Below are 14,287 nucleotides of genomic sequence, written 5' to 3' on the forward strand. Positions count from 1 at the left end.
AGATTACACAACTAAGCAGGAATTGCTGCTGAGCCACATCCTGACCTCTTACCCAAAGTCCTGCACTTGTAGGAGTGTTCGAATAGCTATGAAAAGCAGGAATCCTGGCTGATTTTCCACTCCCTACACAAGGGCACGGAATTGTAGCATGACAACTGCTACTTGGTTGATATGATCTAACTCAGCATAGACTAGGGATCCAATTAGTGTCCTCCAGCAACTCACTTTCTGAATCACTTGAACTGTATGAAGAATGATTTATTCTTCACTTATGCAACCACTATTTTGTGCAATAGTCCCACATGTCTATTAACAAGAATCTCGACATAGTTATCAATGGGACTGGAGTTAACCAGCTTTTGACTTTACACAAAATCATGAGAGGTGTATTTATAAATAATTTAGATAAACACAAATCTACTTGCAGGGAAGTGCAAGATTTTAAGCAGACTGCATTCAACACCACAAAGTTTGAAGGATTACTATTTTGGATATGGTAGATTGTGGGAAGTGTAATCCTTCTTATCCTACAGATGTGATGTATCTCTTGTGTTTATTTTCTTAGAAGTAATTTCTTGGATTCACTAGTAGATCTCAGAGTTGTTCACAGGCTGACGAGGCCCATAAAAAAGAGGAATTGGCATTTATGTAATACCTTTCACTTCCTCCCAATGTCCTAAAGCATTCCACAGACAATTAAATTCTTTAAAGTGTAGTATTTTTATTCTATAGGAAAATGCAGCTTCCACAAACAGAACATGTGACTAGTTAATCTGTTATAATGGCGGCGGTGGTAGTGGTTTGGGGAACTTTTTTAATGCTTTCACTGGGTGTGGGCATCGCTGGCTAAGTCAGCATTTATTGCCCCTCCCTAGCCAGGAAGGGTCTCAGTTTAACATTATATCTGTAAGACTGTACCATTGACATTCCAGCACTTTCTCAGTATACCTCAGTAGACAGAAGGTGGCCAGTTTAACACCTCATTGAAAGACAATACCTCTGGCAATGCAACGTTCTTTTAGTTAAAAGCAAAATACTGCGGATGCTGGAAATCTAGAACAAAAACAAAAGTACCTGGAAAAACTCAGCAGGTCTGACAGCATCTGCGGAAAGGGATACAGTTGACGTTTCGAGTCCATATGAACGTTCTTTTAGTACTGCTCTGAATTGTCAGCCTAACAGTAGAATGGCATCAAAGATTGAGGTTGGAAGTGTGATGGGATAGAGATGAGGATGTGCTAGGGTACTGAAAAATAGAGGTATTTTTGTATCTCTGTTGGGTTGTATACAGATTGAAACAGAAGACCATAAGACATAGGAGCAGAAATTAGGCCATTTGGCCCATTGAGTCTGCTCCGCCATTCAATCATGGCTGATAAGTTTCTCAACCCCATTCTCCCGTCTTCTCCTCGTAACCTTTGATCCCCTTACCAATCAAGAACCTATCTATCTCGGTCTTAAATACACTCAATGAACTGGCCTCCACAGCCTTCTATGGCAACGAATTCCATAGATTCACCACTCTCTGGCTAAAGAAGCTTCTGCTCAACTCTGTTCAAAAAGGTCTTCCCTTTACTCTGAGGCTGTGCCCTCGGGTCCTAGTCTCTCCTACTAATGGAAACATCTTCCCCACGTCCACTCTATCCAGGCCTTTCAGTATTCTGTAAGTTTCAATCAGATCCTCCCATATCCTTCTAAACTCCATCAAGTATCGACCCAGAGTCCTCAAACGTTCCTCCATATGTTAAGCCTTTCATTCCTGGGATTGTTCTCGTGAACCTCCTCTGGACCCTCTCCAGGGACAGAGCATCCTTCCTGAGATACGGGGCCCAAAATTGCTCACAATATTCTAAATGTGGTCTGACCAGAACCTTATAAAGCCCTGCTTTTATATTCTAGTCCTCTCGAAATAAATGCCAACATTGCATTTGCCTTCCTAACTACTGCGTCAACCTGCAAGTTAACCTTAAGAGAATCCTGGACTAGGACTCCCAAGTCCTTTTGCACTTCAGATTTCTGAATTCTCTCCCCATTTAGAAAATAGTCTATGCCTCTATTCTTCCTACCAAAGTGCATGACCTCACACTTGACCATGTTGTATTCCATCTACCACTTCTTTGCCCATTCTCCTAACCTGTCCAAATCCTTCTGCAGGCTCCCCACCTCCTCAATACTACCTGTCCCTCCTATCTTTGTAACATCTGCAAACTTAGCCAGGATGCCCTCAGTTCCTTCATCTAGATTATTAATGTATAAAGTGAAAAGTTGTGGTCCCAACACTGACTCCCTGCGGAACTCCAATAGTCACCGGCCGCCATCCTGAGAAGAACCCCCTTATCCCCACTCTCTGCCTCCTGCCAGACAGCCAATCTTCTATCCATGCTAGTACCTTGCCTCTAACACCATGGGCTCTTATCTTACTGAGCAGCCTCCTGTGCGGCACCTTGTCAAAGGCAGTCTGGAAGTCCAAGTACATAACATCCATTTGCTCTCATTTGTCTAACCAACTCGTTACCTCCTCAAAGAATTCTAACAGATTTGTCAGGCATGACCTCCCCTTGATGAAACCATGCTGACTTTGCCCGATTTTACCGTGCACTTCCAAGTATTCTGAAATCTCATCCTTAATAATGGACTCTAAAATCTTACCAATGACCAAGGTCAGGCTAATCGGCTTGTAATTTCCTGTCTTTTGCCTCACTCCCTTCTTAAACAGGGGGGTTACATTAGCAATTTTCCAGTCCTCTGGGACCTCCCCTGACTCCAATGATTCCTGAAAGATCACCACTAACGCCTCCACTATCTCTTCAGCTATCTCCTTCAGAACTCTGGGGTGTAATCCATCTGGTCCAGGTGATTTATCCACCTTCAAACTTTCCAGTTTTCCTAGCACCTTCTCCTTGGTAATGGCCACCATACTCACCACTGCCCCCCGACTCTCTTGAACTTTGGGGATGTTACTCGTGTCTTCCACCGTGAAGACTGACGCAACGTACCTATTCAGTTCCTCCGCCATTTCTTTGTTCCCCACTATTACTTCTCCAGCGTCATTTTCCAGCGGCCCAATGTCCACTTTTGCCTCTCTCTTACCCTTTATATATCTAAAAAAAAACTCTTGCTTGTCATGTTGGTTGAAAGGGAGTTGAACATTTTGATCCTAAGTGTTTGTGAAGAGCATTTGTTTACACAATGGAACACTAAATGAATTACTTAAAAATATCAAATATCGGATTTCCAGCATCTGCAGTTTTTTGCTTTTATTTTTACTTAAAAATATATCCTGTTTCATATTAGAAACACTGAACCCAGCAGAGCAGAAGGATGTTTTGCTTTCTCCCCCCCACCTGTCCCTTCCCCATTCTGTGAGTGGTTGTTTTTCCTTCGCAAATGGTTGAAAATGAGGCAGCCTTCACATGTATACTGGTGAAACTCAGCTTAAACAACTGTTGCACTGCTGTTGAATATTGAGTAGTGGCTGACCAGAAATTTGTGCAGCTTAACATTGGCAAGATCAAGGCTACCTGTTCAACTCCTGCCAGAAATGCCATCTCTTAGATGTCTGCCCCACCTCCACATTCCACACTCCCAATTTCATCCCTTCTTCTGGAGGCCCACCTGAGTTCACTCTGGCAGTGTGCACACTCAGTATCTTGCTTAAACCTGAGCAGACCTCCAAATCTCATCCAGTCCTATTCACCATTGACTTCTATTCAGGGAAAAAAAATACCCTGTCCGACCCATCCCCCTCGCCTCTGCCCTCACACCTTCCTCTCCCTCCCAGAACCATGATAGGGTCCCCCTTGTCCCCCTTCACCCCACCAGCCTCCGCATTCAAAGGATCATCCTCTGCCATTTCCACCAACTCCAGCATGATGCCACCACCAAACACATCTTCCCTTCACCCCCTCCCCTGAGGGTATTCCGCAGGGACCGTTCCCTCCGGAAAACACTGGTCCACACCTTCATCACCCTCAACACCTCATCTCCCTCCCATGGCACCTTCGCATGCAACCACAGAAGGTGCAACACCTATCCCTTCACCTCTTCCCTCCTCACTGTCCAAGGGCCCAAATACTCCTTTCAGGTGAAGCAACGCTTCACTTGCACCTCCTTCAATTTGGTCTACTGCATTTGCTGCTCCCAATGCAGGTCTCCTCTACACTGGAGAGACCAAATGCAGACTGGGTGACCTCTTTGCGGAACACCTTCGGTCTGTCCACAAGCATGACCTAGACCTTCCTGTCGCTTGCCATTTTAACACCCCATCCTCCTCTCATCCCCTCATGTCCGTCGTTGGCCTGCTGCAGTGTTCCAGTGAAGCCCAACGCAAGCTAGAGGAACAGCACCTCATCTTCCGATTAGGCACTTTACAGCCTCCCAGACTTAACATTGAGTTCAACAACTTCAGACCATGAACACTCTCCTCCATCCTCACCCCCTTTATATCCCCTTTTTCAATATTAATTCTCATTTCTTAATTTTTATTTTTTATCCACTTATTTTTATTTAAATTGGTTTTTATATTGGTTTTTATTCATTGCTTTATCCTATTTTCAATTTTTTTTCCACCATCGTCCCCTCCCCCCACTCCACCCCACCCCACCCCATCCCCACCCCACCCCCACAAGGGCCATCTGTTACTTGTTCATGTTCTTTCCAGGGTGCTTACCCTTGTCCTGCCATTATCACATTCTGCTCTCTGACCTTAATGCCACCACTAGCACCTCTTTTAGCCAGTACCACTATCATTAACACCCCTTTGTTCTTTTGTCCATGACACCTCTGGCAATCTCTCCTTTGCCTCCACCTGTTGCTGGCCTTCTATCCAACTTCACCCGCTCCACCCCTCTTAAACAGTATAAATTTCATTACATTTTACTTCTCTTTAGCTCTGAAGAAGAATCATAAGGACTGAAGAATCATAAAATCGTTAACTTTTTTTCTCTCCATAAATGCTGTCAGACCTGTTGAGTTTTTCCAGAATTTTCTGTTTCTGTTTTAAAAAAAATACCCACCTCTGTTTCTGCTTTAAACTCATTGCTGGTGAAATCTTCATTTGTCATGTTCATTTCCATATATTTTATATACCCTCTAGTAAAGAGGGCGTATAATGGAGTTGAATCATATGCATTTCTGCAGGCAAGTGAGGCCTGTAGACCTGCATATGACATCAACTCCATCTCATCCAGAGCACCACCCCTCTCCTCCTCTCATCTTGTTCTGCATAAAGCCCTGTTCACACATCAGTCTATTCCCATTGACCTTAATTTGCTACCCATCCCTCAGCATATCAACTTCAAATCCTTGTCTAGAAATGCCTCCTCTACAATTTCTGCCACCTTCAACGCCCACTTTTCTGTATGTCTATTTACACACTTTGCTCTTCCAATTCTAGAGTACCGTGAGCTCCACCGCACACACACCCTTGCCATCCACCAAACACACTATCTTTACCTTCAGTTGTCTTGCCCCCACTTTCTGGAAATCTCTCCATATCAGCCTTATCTGCTTTAAAGCTCTCCTGGAAACCTAACTCTTTGGACACTTGCCCTAATTTTCCTCAACCCCAGCTTAGTGTTTTGAAGTGTTTTGGGACATTTTGTGAGGCATTGCTTTAACAACTTGCGCTTATATAAAACTAACAGAAAACCCACATAAGATAACACACAATTAAATTTAGGTGAGCACTTGAAACGCCATAGCATACAGGGCTACGGGCCAAGCGCTGGAAAATGGGTGGAAACTGTAATTAGAATAGATAAGTGATTGATGGCTAACATGGACTTGATGGGTTGAAGGGCCTGTTTCTGTGCTATGTAACTCTGACTCTATGACTAAATATTTACTCCCTCCACCACTGGCACAGCGATGCACGATGCATTCCAGCAACTTGCCAAAGTTCCTTCAACAGCATTTCCCAAACCTATAATGTCTACCACCTGGAAGAACAAGGGCAGCAGACACACAGGAGCACGATCACCCCCAAGTTTCCCCCCAAATCATGCACCATCCTGACTTGAAAATATATCAATGATTCTTCAACATTGCTAATTCAAAATCATGGAACTCCCTACCTTCACCACATGGACTGCAGCGGTTCAAGAAGACCCTCGCCACCACCTTCTCGAGGACAATTAGGGATGGGCAATAAATGCTAGCCTTGTCAGTGACACCCATGTCTTGTGAATGAATTTTTAAAAAATACACAAAAAAACTCCTGTTATCCACAGATAAATTGGGATTACAGGAATGTGGCATTAAAACAGAAACTCATGGCCTGCTTATGGCACTCTCCCTTGTTTTCCTTAATTGGTAATGCTACTTCTGTGGGCTGGAATTCTAGAATAGACCTACACTTTGTGCATATGCACAGGCAGGCCAGAATCTCTGGAGATAAAACAATCTGCTTTGAGTGTTTAACCTGCATACCTTAGATCTTCCAGTTTACAGAGTGATGAGGAAAATTACTGATGGGGTCACTTCTACTCCAATGCTACTAACCAATTGTCGTAGCCACATGGGGCAGGTTCTCGTGTCTGGATTCAAAAGCAAGATACTGTGGATTCTGGAAATCTTAGATAAAAACAAAAAATGCTGGAAATACTCAGATCTTGTAGCATCTGTGGAGAGAGAGAAACAGAGTTAACATTTCAGGCCTGTGGCCTTACATTGGGGTTCTGTTCATTACTGCCATTGGCAGAAGGGAGTTCCAAACTCCCACCACCATCTGCATGTAGAAATATTTCCTAATTTCAGTCCTGAAAGATCTGGCTCTATTTTTAATCTATGTCCCCTAGCCCTAGACTCCTCAACAGGTGGAAATAATTTTTCCAACTATTCTGTTTCTCTTAAAACCTTGAAAATGTCAATCAATCACCCCATAGCCTTCTAACTTCCAGGGAATGCAACTCTAGTTTGTGATCTTTCCTCCCAATTTAATCCTTGGAGTCCAATTTATAATTTTGATAAAGTTGTGCTGCATTCCTTTGAAGGCCAATATATCCTTCCTATGATGTGCTGCACACAGTTGAACACAGCACTCTGTGTTGTCTTACTTGGGCTGTATTGCTGTAGTTTGTATTCTAGTAGTCCGGTTATAAAGCCCAGTATCCAATAAGCTTTTTGATTATTTTCTGCAACTGTCCATGACATTCTAATGATCTATGTGTCTTGACCCCCAAAGTCTCTTTGGACCTCCACCATTTTCAGCGTTTCACCATTTAGAAAAAGTGTTCTATCCTCTTTAGGTCTAAAGTGAATGATCTCTCACTTACATTGAAATCAATTTCCACATTTCTGCCCATTCACTTAATCTCTTAATATCTCCTTGTAATTTAATGCTTCCATCAACACTGCTCACATTGCAGCTTATTTATTGGTCATTAGCAAATTTGCTTACGTGATTCTTTAGTCCATTGTCTAAATCATTAATAAACACAATGAATAGTTGAAGCCCCCACACTGTTTCTTGTGGGGCACCAGTAGTCATCTACAATGACAGCTTTTATTTATGTAGTGCCTTTAACATATTGCAACATCCCAAGATGCTTCACGGACATTACAGAACAAAGTATTGACACCAAGGCACATAAGGATATATTGGGCCAGATGACCACAAGCTTAGTCAAAGTGGTAGTTTTTAGGAAGTATCTTAAAAAGGAAGGTGAGGTGGAGAGGTATAGGGAGAGAATGCCAGAACTAATTCCAGCTAACTGGAATACCTGGCCATTATCCCTGCTGTTTCCTGATACTCAGCCAGTTTGCTAACCAGGTCAATAATTTGCCATCAATTCCATGAGTGGGTAGAAAATTGGGAGGGAGGCAAAACTCAGGACAGGCAACCACATCACTTAACCAGCAAATAAAGGGAGTATTGACAAATTTGGGAGCAAGCCACTCCCACTTGGCCTCTTAGCAGTAGAAGCATAAAAATCAGGTGAATTCAGGAATCGAGGAACAATCTAAAACAACAAATCCATTTTTTAAAAATGCTTTTAATGTTCACATTAACTCTGCATTTCCCAACTTTTTTTGGAGTGATTCTGTTGAGTAAATTAAATTAGTTACATTTCCTCTCTTTACATTTCCTCGCCTCACCACCCCCCTGCCACGCCCTACCCAACCCGACATTAAACAGAACAGTGAATATAGTGAACACTTGGTGTTTGGGTACCTAGTCATTTTGGTTTGTAGCACAAACTGAATTTTTTTTTTGTTAAATCTGTGTATGCATTTACTTCCTGTTCAGCTTCGTCACAATTTTTGCTCACAGTTTTATGCATCAACATTTTCAATCGGAGTCGCAGAAAATGTGTTGAGTAGATTCTTTTTTTTCTTAATTGTCTTTCTGTCTCTTGCTTAATCCACAGCAAAAGGCTGACCATGCCAGTTCTGATAACCATTAACTGCCAAGTTCAAACTTATAATAAATTGGGTAGGGAGAGGCGAGAGAGCTGAGTACATGTGTTGCAGAAAAAGGCATAAGCAAGCATTCACCTGTAGCCTCCAGCTGCAAAGTTTCCAGTTGTTTTGAACATCGTCATAAATTCCAGTGAGTGGGTAGAAAACCCAGTGTAAAATCCAGGGATGTGTCTCTTAAAATTCGTGATCTGAGACACTCTTCTCCCCACCCTCTTCTTACTCTGGTTATTCTGTCAAAAAAGTGGGACCTATTCACAGGACTTGTTTTTTATTTGTACAATGCATGCCTCATTGTTCAGCAGTGCCAAAATCTGCAGATTTTAAATTAAAAGCTAAAGATGGCATTGTGGTTTAGATTCAAACAGAACCCGTTCACTTTTTCTTCTTGGAATTGTGGGATTGTTTTTTGAGGTTGTATCGAGTCATTAATAGCTAATTTTGACTTGACCATGTTGAGCGGTGATGCTAACGTCCACTTTCACAATATTGCCTGTGTCGGTCCCTTTAATTACCCTCTATGCCAGCGGTGTGCTGTGTACGCTTTCTCTCCATCTCAGAGGTGCTATCCTGTAAAAGATCTTGTAATAATGTGTGTTGTGGGGACAGTGTTGAGACCATCAGTGTCACAGATAACAGGAAAATCAATTAAATTTGGAAAAATTTTCTTTGGTTTTGATAGATTTCTCTGTCCCCTTAACTCTAATAACACAATACCAGCATTGATTCTGTGTATTAAATTAAAGTGTTGCTTGAGATGGAAAAGCAATGTCACCAAACCAATTTTTATGGAATTTTAAAACAAAGCAAATTTATGGTAACTCAAGCGGACAATTTAAGCCCTTTCCCTAGTTCACTTCTGAGTTTCATCAAGTCTGTAAGAAAGTATATTTTATCAGCTAAATTCAAAAGCAGAACTTGTTTTAATTCCTGTTCTTCGACGGTTGTTTATGTGAGCTCTCTTTCTGCAGTAACAGAGCTAGGCATGCTAAATTCTGGGTCTATTTGTGCTGTGGAATTGTGTCCTTTAGGGACTGGATTAAAACATATTTCTAGCGACACTGCTAGATCAGTATAGGTGCAGATTAAACCTCCTTTTACTATGCAGTGAAATCCCTCTAAAGGATATGCTGGTTAAACAGTAAACTTGATAATCTATTTTGGGATTGAGATATGAGGGCAATAATATGACTACCTTCCTGTAACTTCATTCTGAAAAAAAAATTAAAGCTTTTAAGAGTCGGAGTTTTACAAAATATTACATATGCATGTTTTTGTGGCTATCAAAATACTCCTGATATGAACAATAATATACTTCTGATAAAAGTTGCTTTAGTCTTTTGCTTTCTGTCAGAATCAGGATTTCAAATCTGCGCCATCAGTTTTTTGGCTTACATGGAAACCTTGCTCATTTATGTTGACATTGGAGCTTTTTGCTGTTTTGAGGCATGTGAAAGTGTCTGGAAATTAGTGTAGCATTTTAAAATATATATATATATATATATATATATATATAAATTGCTTCTGTTCCAGATCCTCGCTGGGCATCAATAAATAGGGGTGTTCTGATCTGTGATGACTGCTGCAGTGTACACCGCAGTCTGGGCCGGCATATCTCTCAGGTACGACACCTGACACACACTCCTTGGCCTCCCACCCTGCTACAGGTAAGAAATATTTTGTTGTATAATCACATGCTCTTAACGAGTGCAGATTTGCTGCAAATTTTCAGAAGGGAGTTGGACGATTCCCTGGCTGCGCCTGATTTTACTGCATACAAAATCTAGTTGGACTGATGGGTGGTGAAGTTTCCTGGAGCAGAATTACCAATTCCAATTGGCTTAGGTTTAGGGGATTTTTTTTCTCATTTGTGTCTCTCAGGAGTTGGGTAGGTAAAAGATCAAATTGGCTTCAAAAGGACCAGATGCATCAAGAAAGCAGCAAATTAAATCTTGCAGAAAAACGCTGGTTACTCAAAGAAGCCTGAACCATACAGTCATGTTGAAGCTAAGCATCATGATCCTCCAAGCTCTCCAGCTGTTAAGAGCCCTGTAATCTCCTGAGTGCTGCATTTGGTGGGGGGGGGGGGGGGGGATCTCTAAGCTGGTTGTGGGAAATTCATCTTTGTACATAGGAACCAAACCACTTAAATAATGGTAAGATGTGTCTCTGTGGCCATGACTATCTATTTGCTCAATATTTGATCTTGATACTTTTGTGGAAGGGACAGCTATTTCCCAACAAGGGTGGGAAAATTTGAAGGTGAGTTACTTGGGATCTCCCTTGTGTACTCCTGGTGGCTAATAGTAGCGTTGCTGGCAGGGATCAGAGAGAGGAAGGAGGATAGGAGTAAGATGACTTGCAGGGGTCGGACCTACTGCCTACTGGCTTCAATGGGCTGGCAGTCCCAGATTGTTCAGTTCTATTTGTGTTTACATTACCATATTTGGGCTGTTGAATTTTGTAGGCCTGTCCATGTACAAAAGGCAGTTTTTAGTGTTGTTGCCTCATTGGTGGAAGATCCTTAACCAGTAACTTGAGATGAATGAAAATTAATGGGAATATGATGTGAACTTTATATGTGGCTCCTGTGTAATCACAATATGCATCTTTGTAGTCCAAAGGAAAAAAATAAGACAGGAAAGTGGGCAGGAGAAAAGATCTTAAAAGAAGGAATCTTCATAAAAAATAAGAAATCCTAATTTGAGAGTGGCAGTGGCGCTTATGTTTTACTGCTGCCTTCCTAACCTTTAGTGTGCTGAGATCATTTGACACTTTATGGGGTGCTAAAAATGGACATTCCTTACTGATGACATTCCTTTTTCAATTCATACTCTGTCTGAGAATGACTAGGAGTAACGTTTTTGCCCCAAGTGTCACTTCATCCAAGCTTGGTAAAAATCCATGAGGCCTTAACCTAGCACATTACTTCCACACGATTGTTGTGATTCTTGATCAAAATTATTATTTGTAATCTACTTTGTACTATTATTGTGTATTGCAAGGCAATGATTTCTATAAGGCTAATTGTGGATATTCCATATCCCAACATTTCAATCCAGCTTGAGGTATTTTAAGTCCTACTTACTGCTGTTTTCTTCAAACAGTCTGAGTAAAGTTTTGAGTCTCCAGAAGAGAAAAAAATGCCCATGCTGAAGCTACATCATTTGTAAAAATTTTGATAACACTAGGTGAATATTGCATTCCATTCCAGCCTTTTTAAAAATGTTTTTAATTTCAGATGGTACAAACCCTTGTTAGCAATGGTGCCAATTCAATCTGGGAGCATTCGTTGCTGGATCCTACGGCTGTAATGAGTGCAAAGCGCAAGGCCAGCCCTCAAGACAAAGTACAGTAAGTATATCTGATCCTGCTTAATGCATATATTTCATACACAGTTCAAATTAACAACAAGTAGAATTCACAGTTCAGGTCTGATTGGCCCACCGAATCAGTAGATGCATCTCGAGTTGTCTCCAACAAATAGTTACACATGTACAGCACTAGGTACAACATCATTTTTTTGCCAAGACTCTTATTGGCTTGTGGTTCTGCAATCTCAACTTTGAGCCCTGTAACCTCTGCTGAAGAATGAAAAATGTCTCCATCTATTATCAATTTGCACATATTTGATAGTAGTCAGAAGCAGTCAAAAGCTTGTCTTAGACCACTCCAAGTTATCAGTCTTATTCCCTCTTGATACTGGTCTAATATTTCAATGTCCCATAATTATTCTTATGGTCTCTGCTGGAGATACCTTCTGATTGAAACTCAACTAAAACTGTTTATTTTCTGAGATAAAAAACTGTTAAAGTTGAGACTCGTTCTGCCTCCATTACAAACATAAATTTTATTCACCAGGGAAATTAAACTCAGCCATGAAATGATTAAGTTAACTATTTGTTGTCTGAATAAGAACAGTTTCCAAGGGTTAAACAGTCCATTGCAATAGAGGGATTTGGGAGCCCTAGTGCATGAATCCCAAAAAGCTAGCATAAAAGTTCAACAGGTAATAGGGAAGGCAAATGGAAGTTGGCCTTTATTTCAAAGGGAATGAAGTATAAAAATAGGGAAGTCTTGCTAAAACTATACAAGGCACTAGTTAGCCCACACCTAGAATATTGTGAACAGTTTTGGTCCCCTTATCGAAGGAAAAATATACTGGCCTTGGAGGCAGTCCAGAGAAGGTTCACTAGGTTGATTCTGGTATGGAAGGATTTTCTTATGAGGAGAGGCTGTGTAGGTTGGGTCTGTACTCATTGGAGTTCAGAAGAATGAGAGGCAACCTTATTGAAACATATAAGATTCTTAGGGGGCTTGACGAGGCAGATGCTGAGAGGGTGTTTCCCCTTGTGGGAGGGTTTAGGACCAGAGGGCATAATCTCAGAGTAAGGGGTCACCCGTTTAAAACAGAGATGAGGAAGAATTTCTTCTCTCAGAGGGTAGTTAATCTGTGGAATTGTTTACCGCAGAGGACTGTCGAAGCTGGGTCATAAGTATTTTCAAGGCTCAGATAGACAGATTTTTAACCAGTAAGGGAATCAAGGGTTATGGGGAAAAGGCAGGAAAGTGGAGTTGAGGATTATCAGATCAGCCACAATCTCATTGAATGGTGAGGCAGACTCGACGGGCCGATTGGCCTGCTTCTGCTCCTCTTATGGTCTATTGCTTTAGATATACATAAGTTGGGTGCATGTCTCCCTCACTACCAACCTTCCCTGGGAATTGGGAGGATATTTCTGAAGCCAAATACAGGCTTGCAAAAACTATGTTAACACTGCATGAGCTGTGAACAGTTAAAAACTTGCTTTTCAAAATCTCTCGTAGTATTGCAACAATATTACAATGAGCAATCCTATATGCTAGGTCCCAGGATCAGAATGTTACATAGCTCTTGGAAAGTATCTCCACCTCTTTAAAAGAAAAATCTGAGAAAATTGGTGATAACACAGGTTAGACACAAGTGTTTTAGCATCTTGATACCTTTTTAAATGTCCCAAAGTCCTTGTGTGAACACAATAAAATACGTTTCATAGAATCATAGAATAGGACAACACAGAAGGAGGCCATTCGACCCATTTCAAAGAGCAATCCAGTTACTGCCACACCTCTACTCTTTCCCCATGTTGAATTTATCTATTGAATCTATCTCTGCCTCCCCCCCACCCCTCCCAACACAATCAGGCAATGCTTTCCAGATTTTAAACACTCGTTGCATAAACGTTTTCCTCATATCAACTCTGGCTCTTTTGCCAACACCTTAAATCTTTGTCTTCTGGTTAGCGGCCCTACAGCCATTTGAAACAGTTTTTCTTAATTTACTCTGCCTAAACCCTTCGTGGTTTTAAACTGCTCTATCAAATCTCCTCTCCTCCATGCTCCAAGGAGAACAGCGCCAGCTCCTCCAGTCTCACCATGTAACTGTAATCCCTCATCCCTGTAAGCATTCCAATAAATTTCCTCTGCACTCTCTCCAAAGCTTTCATATTGCTCACAAAGTGTGATAACCAGAACTGGACTCTGACTGAGGCCAAGCCCATTTGTTTAAATGTGAAAGCTTTGATTCTTACTGGGGTAGTACCGCGGGTGCCACTCACCTTCTGGTACTTCACACAACAGGCTTATGTATACATTAAAATAGATTGGGAGGGGGAGAGGGGGTATCACCTGTGTTGCCCATCATGATTACCACATTTATTGACCAAGTTCACACATGAAATGTGATCATTTGAGTGAGGTATTAGAAAGTTGCCCACACCCACAAAACTATGCTTTAGCAAGAGTGAGTTTGTATTGTCTCAGATCAATTTTGGGAAGGCAGTTGCTATAGGACAAAGCTGTTGCCAGTTCAGCACTTATGAATGTCATA

The 14,287-nt window shown here is 41.5% G+C and overlaps 1 protein-coding gene across 11 annotated transcripts in view; it reads left to right on the forward strand.

Moving 5' to 3' along the window:
- Nucleotides 1–14,287, forward strand: part of git2a (G protein-coupled receptor kinase interacting ArfGAP 2a) — a 76,330-nt gene that overhangs the window by 5,454 nt on the left and 56,589 nt on the right. For all 11 annotated transcript variants that reach the window (XM_078554405.1, XM_078554397.1, XM_078554398.1 and 8 more), the window contains exons 2-3: nucleotides 9,952–10,085; nucleotides 11,660–11,772. In XM_078554405.1, the coding sequence (XP_078410531.1) occupies nucleotides 9,952–10,085; nucleotides 11,660–11,772 (247 nt within the window). The remainder of the gene's footprint in view (nucleotides 1–9,951; nucleotides 10,086–11,659; nucleotides 11,773–14,287) is intronic.

This window comes from Cetorhinus maximus, chromosome 12 (genome assembly GCF_964194155.1).
Source record: "Cetorhinus maximus chromosome 12, sCetMax3.hap1.1, whole genome shotgun sequence".
Taxonomy (NCBI): domain Eukaryota; kingdom Metazoa; phylum Chordata; class Chondrichthyes; order Lamniformes; family Cetorhinidae; genus Cetorhinus; species Cetorhinus maximus.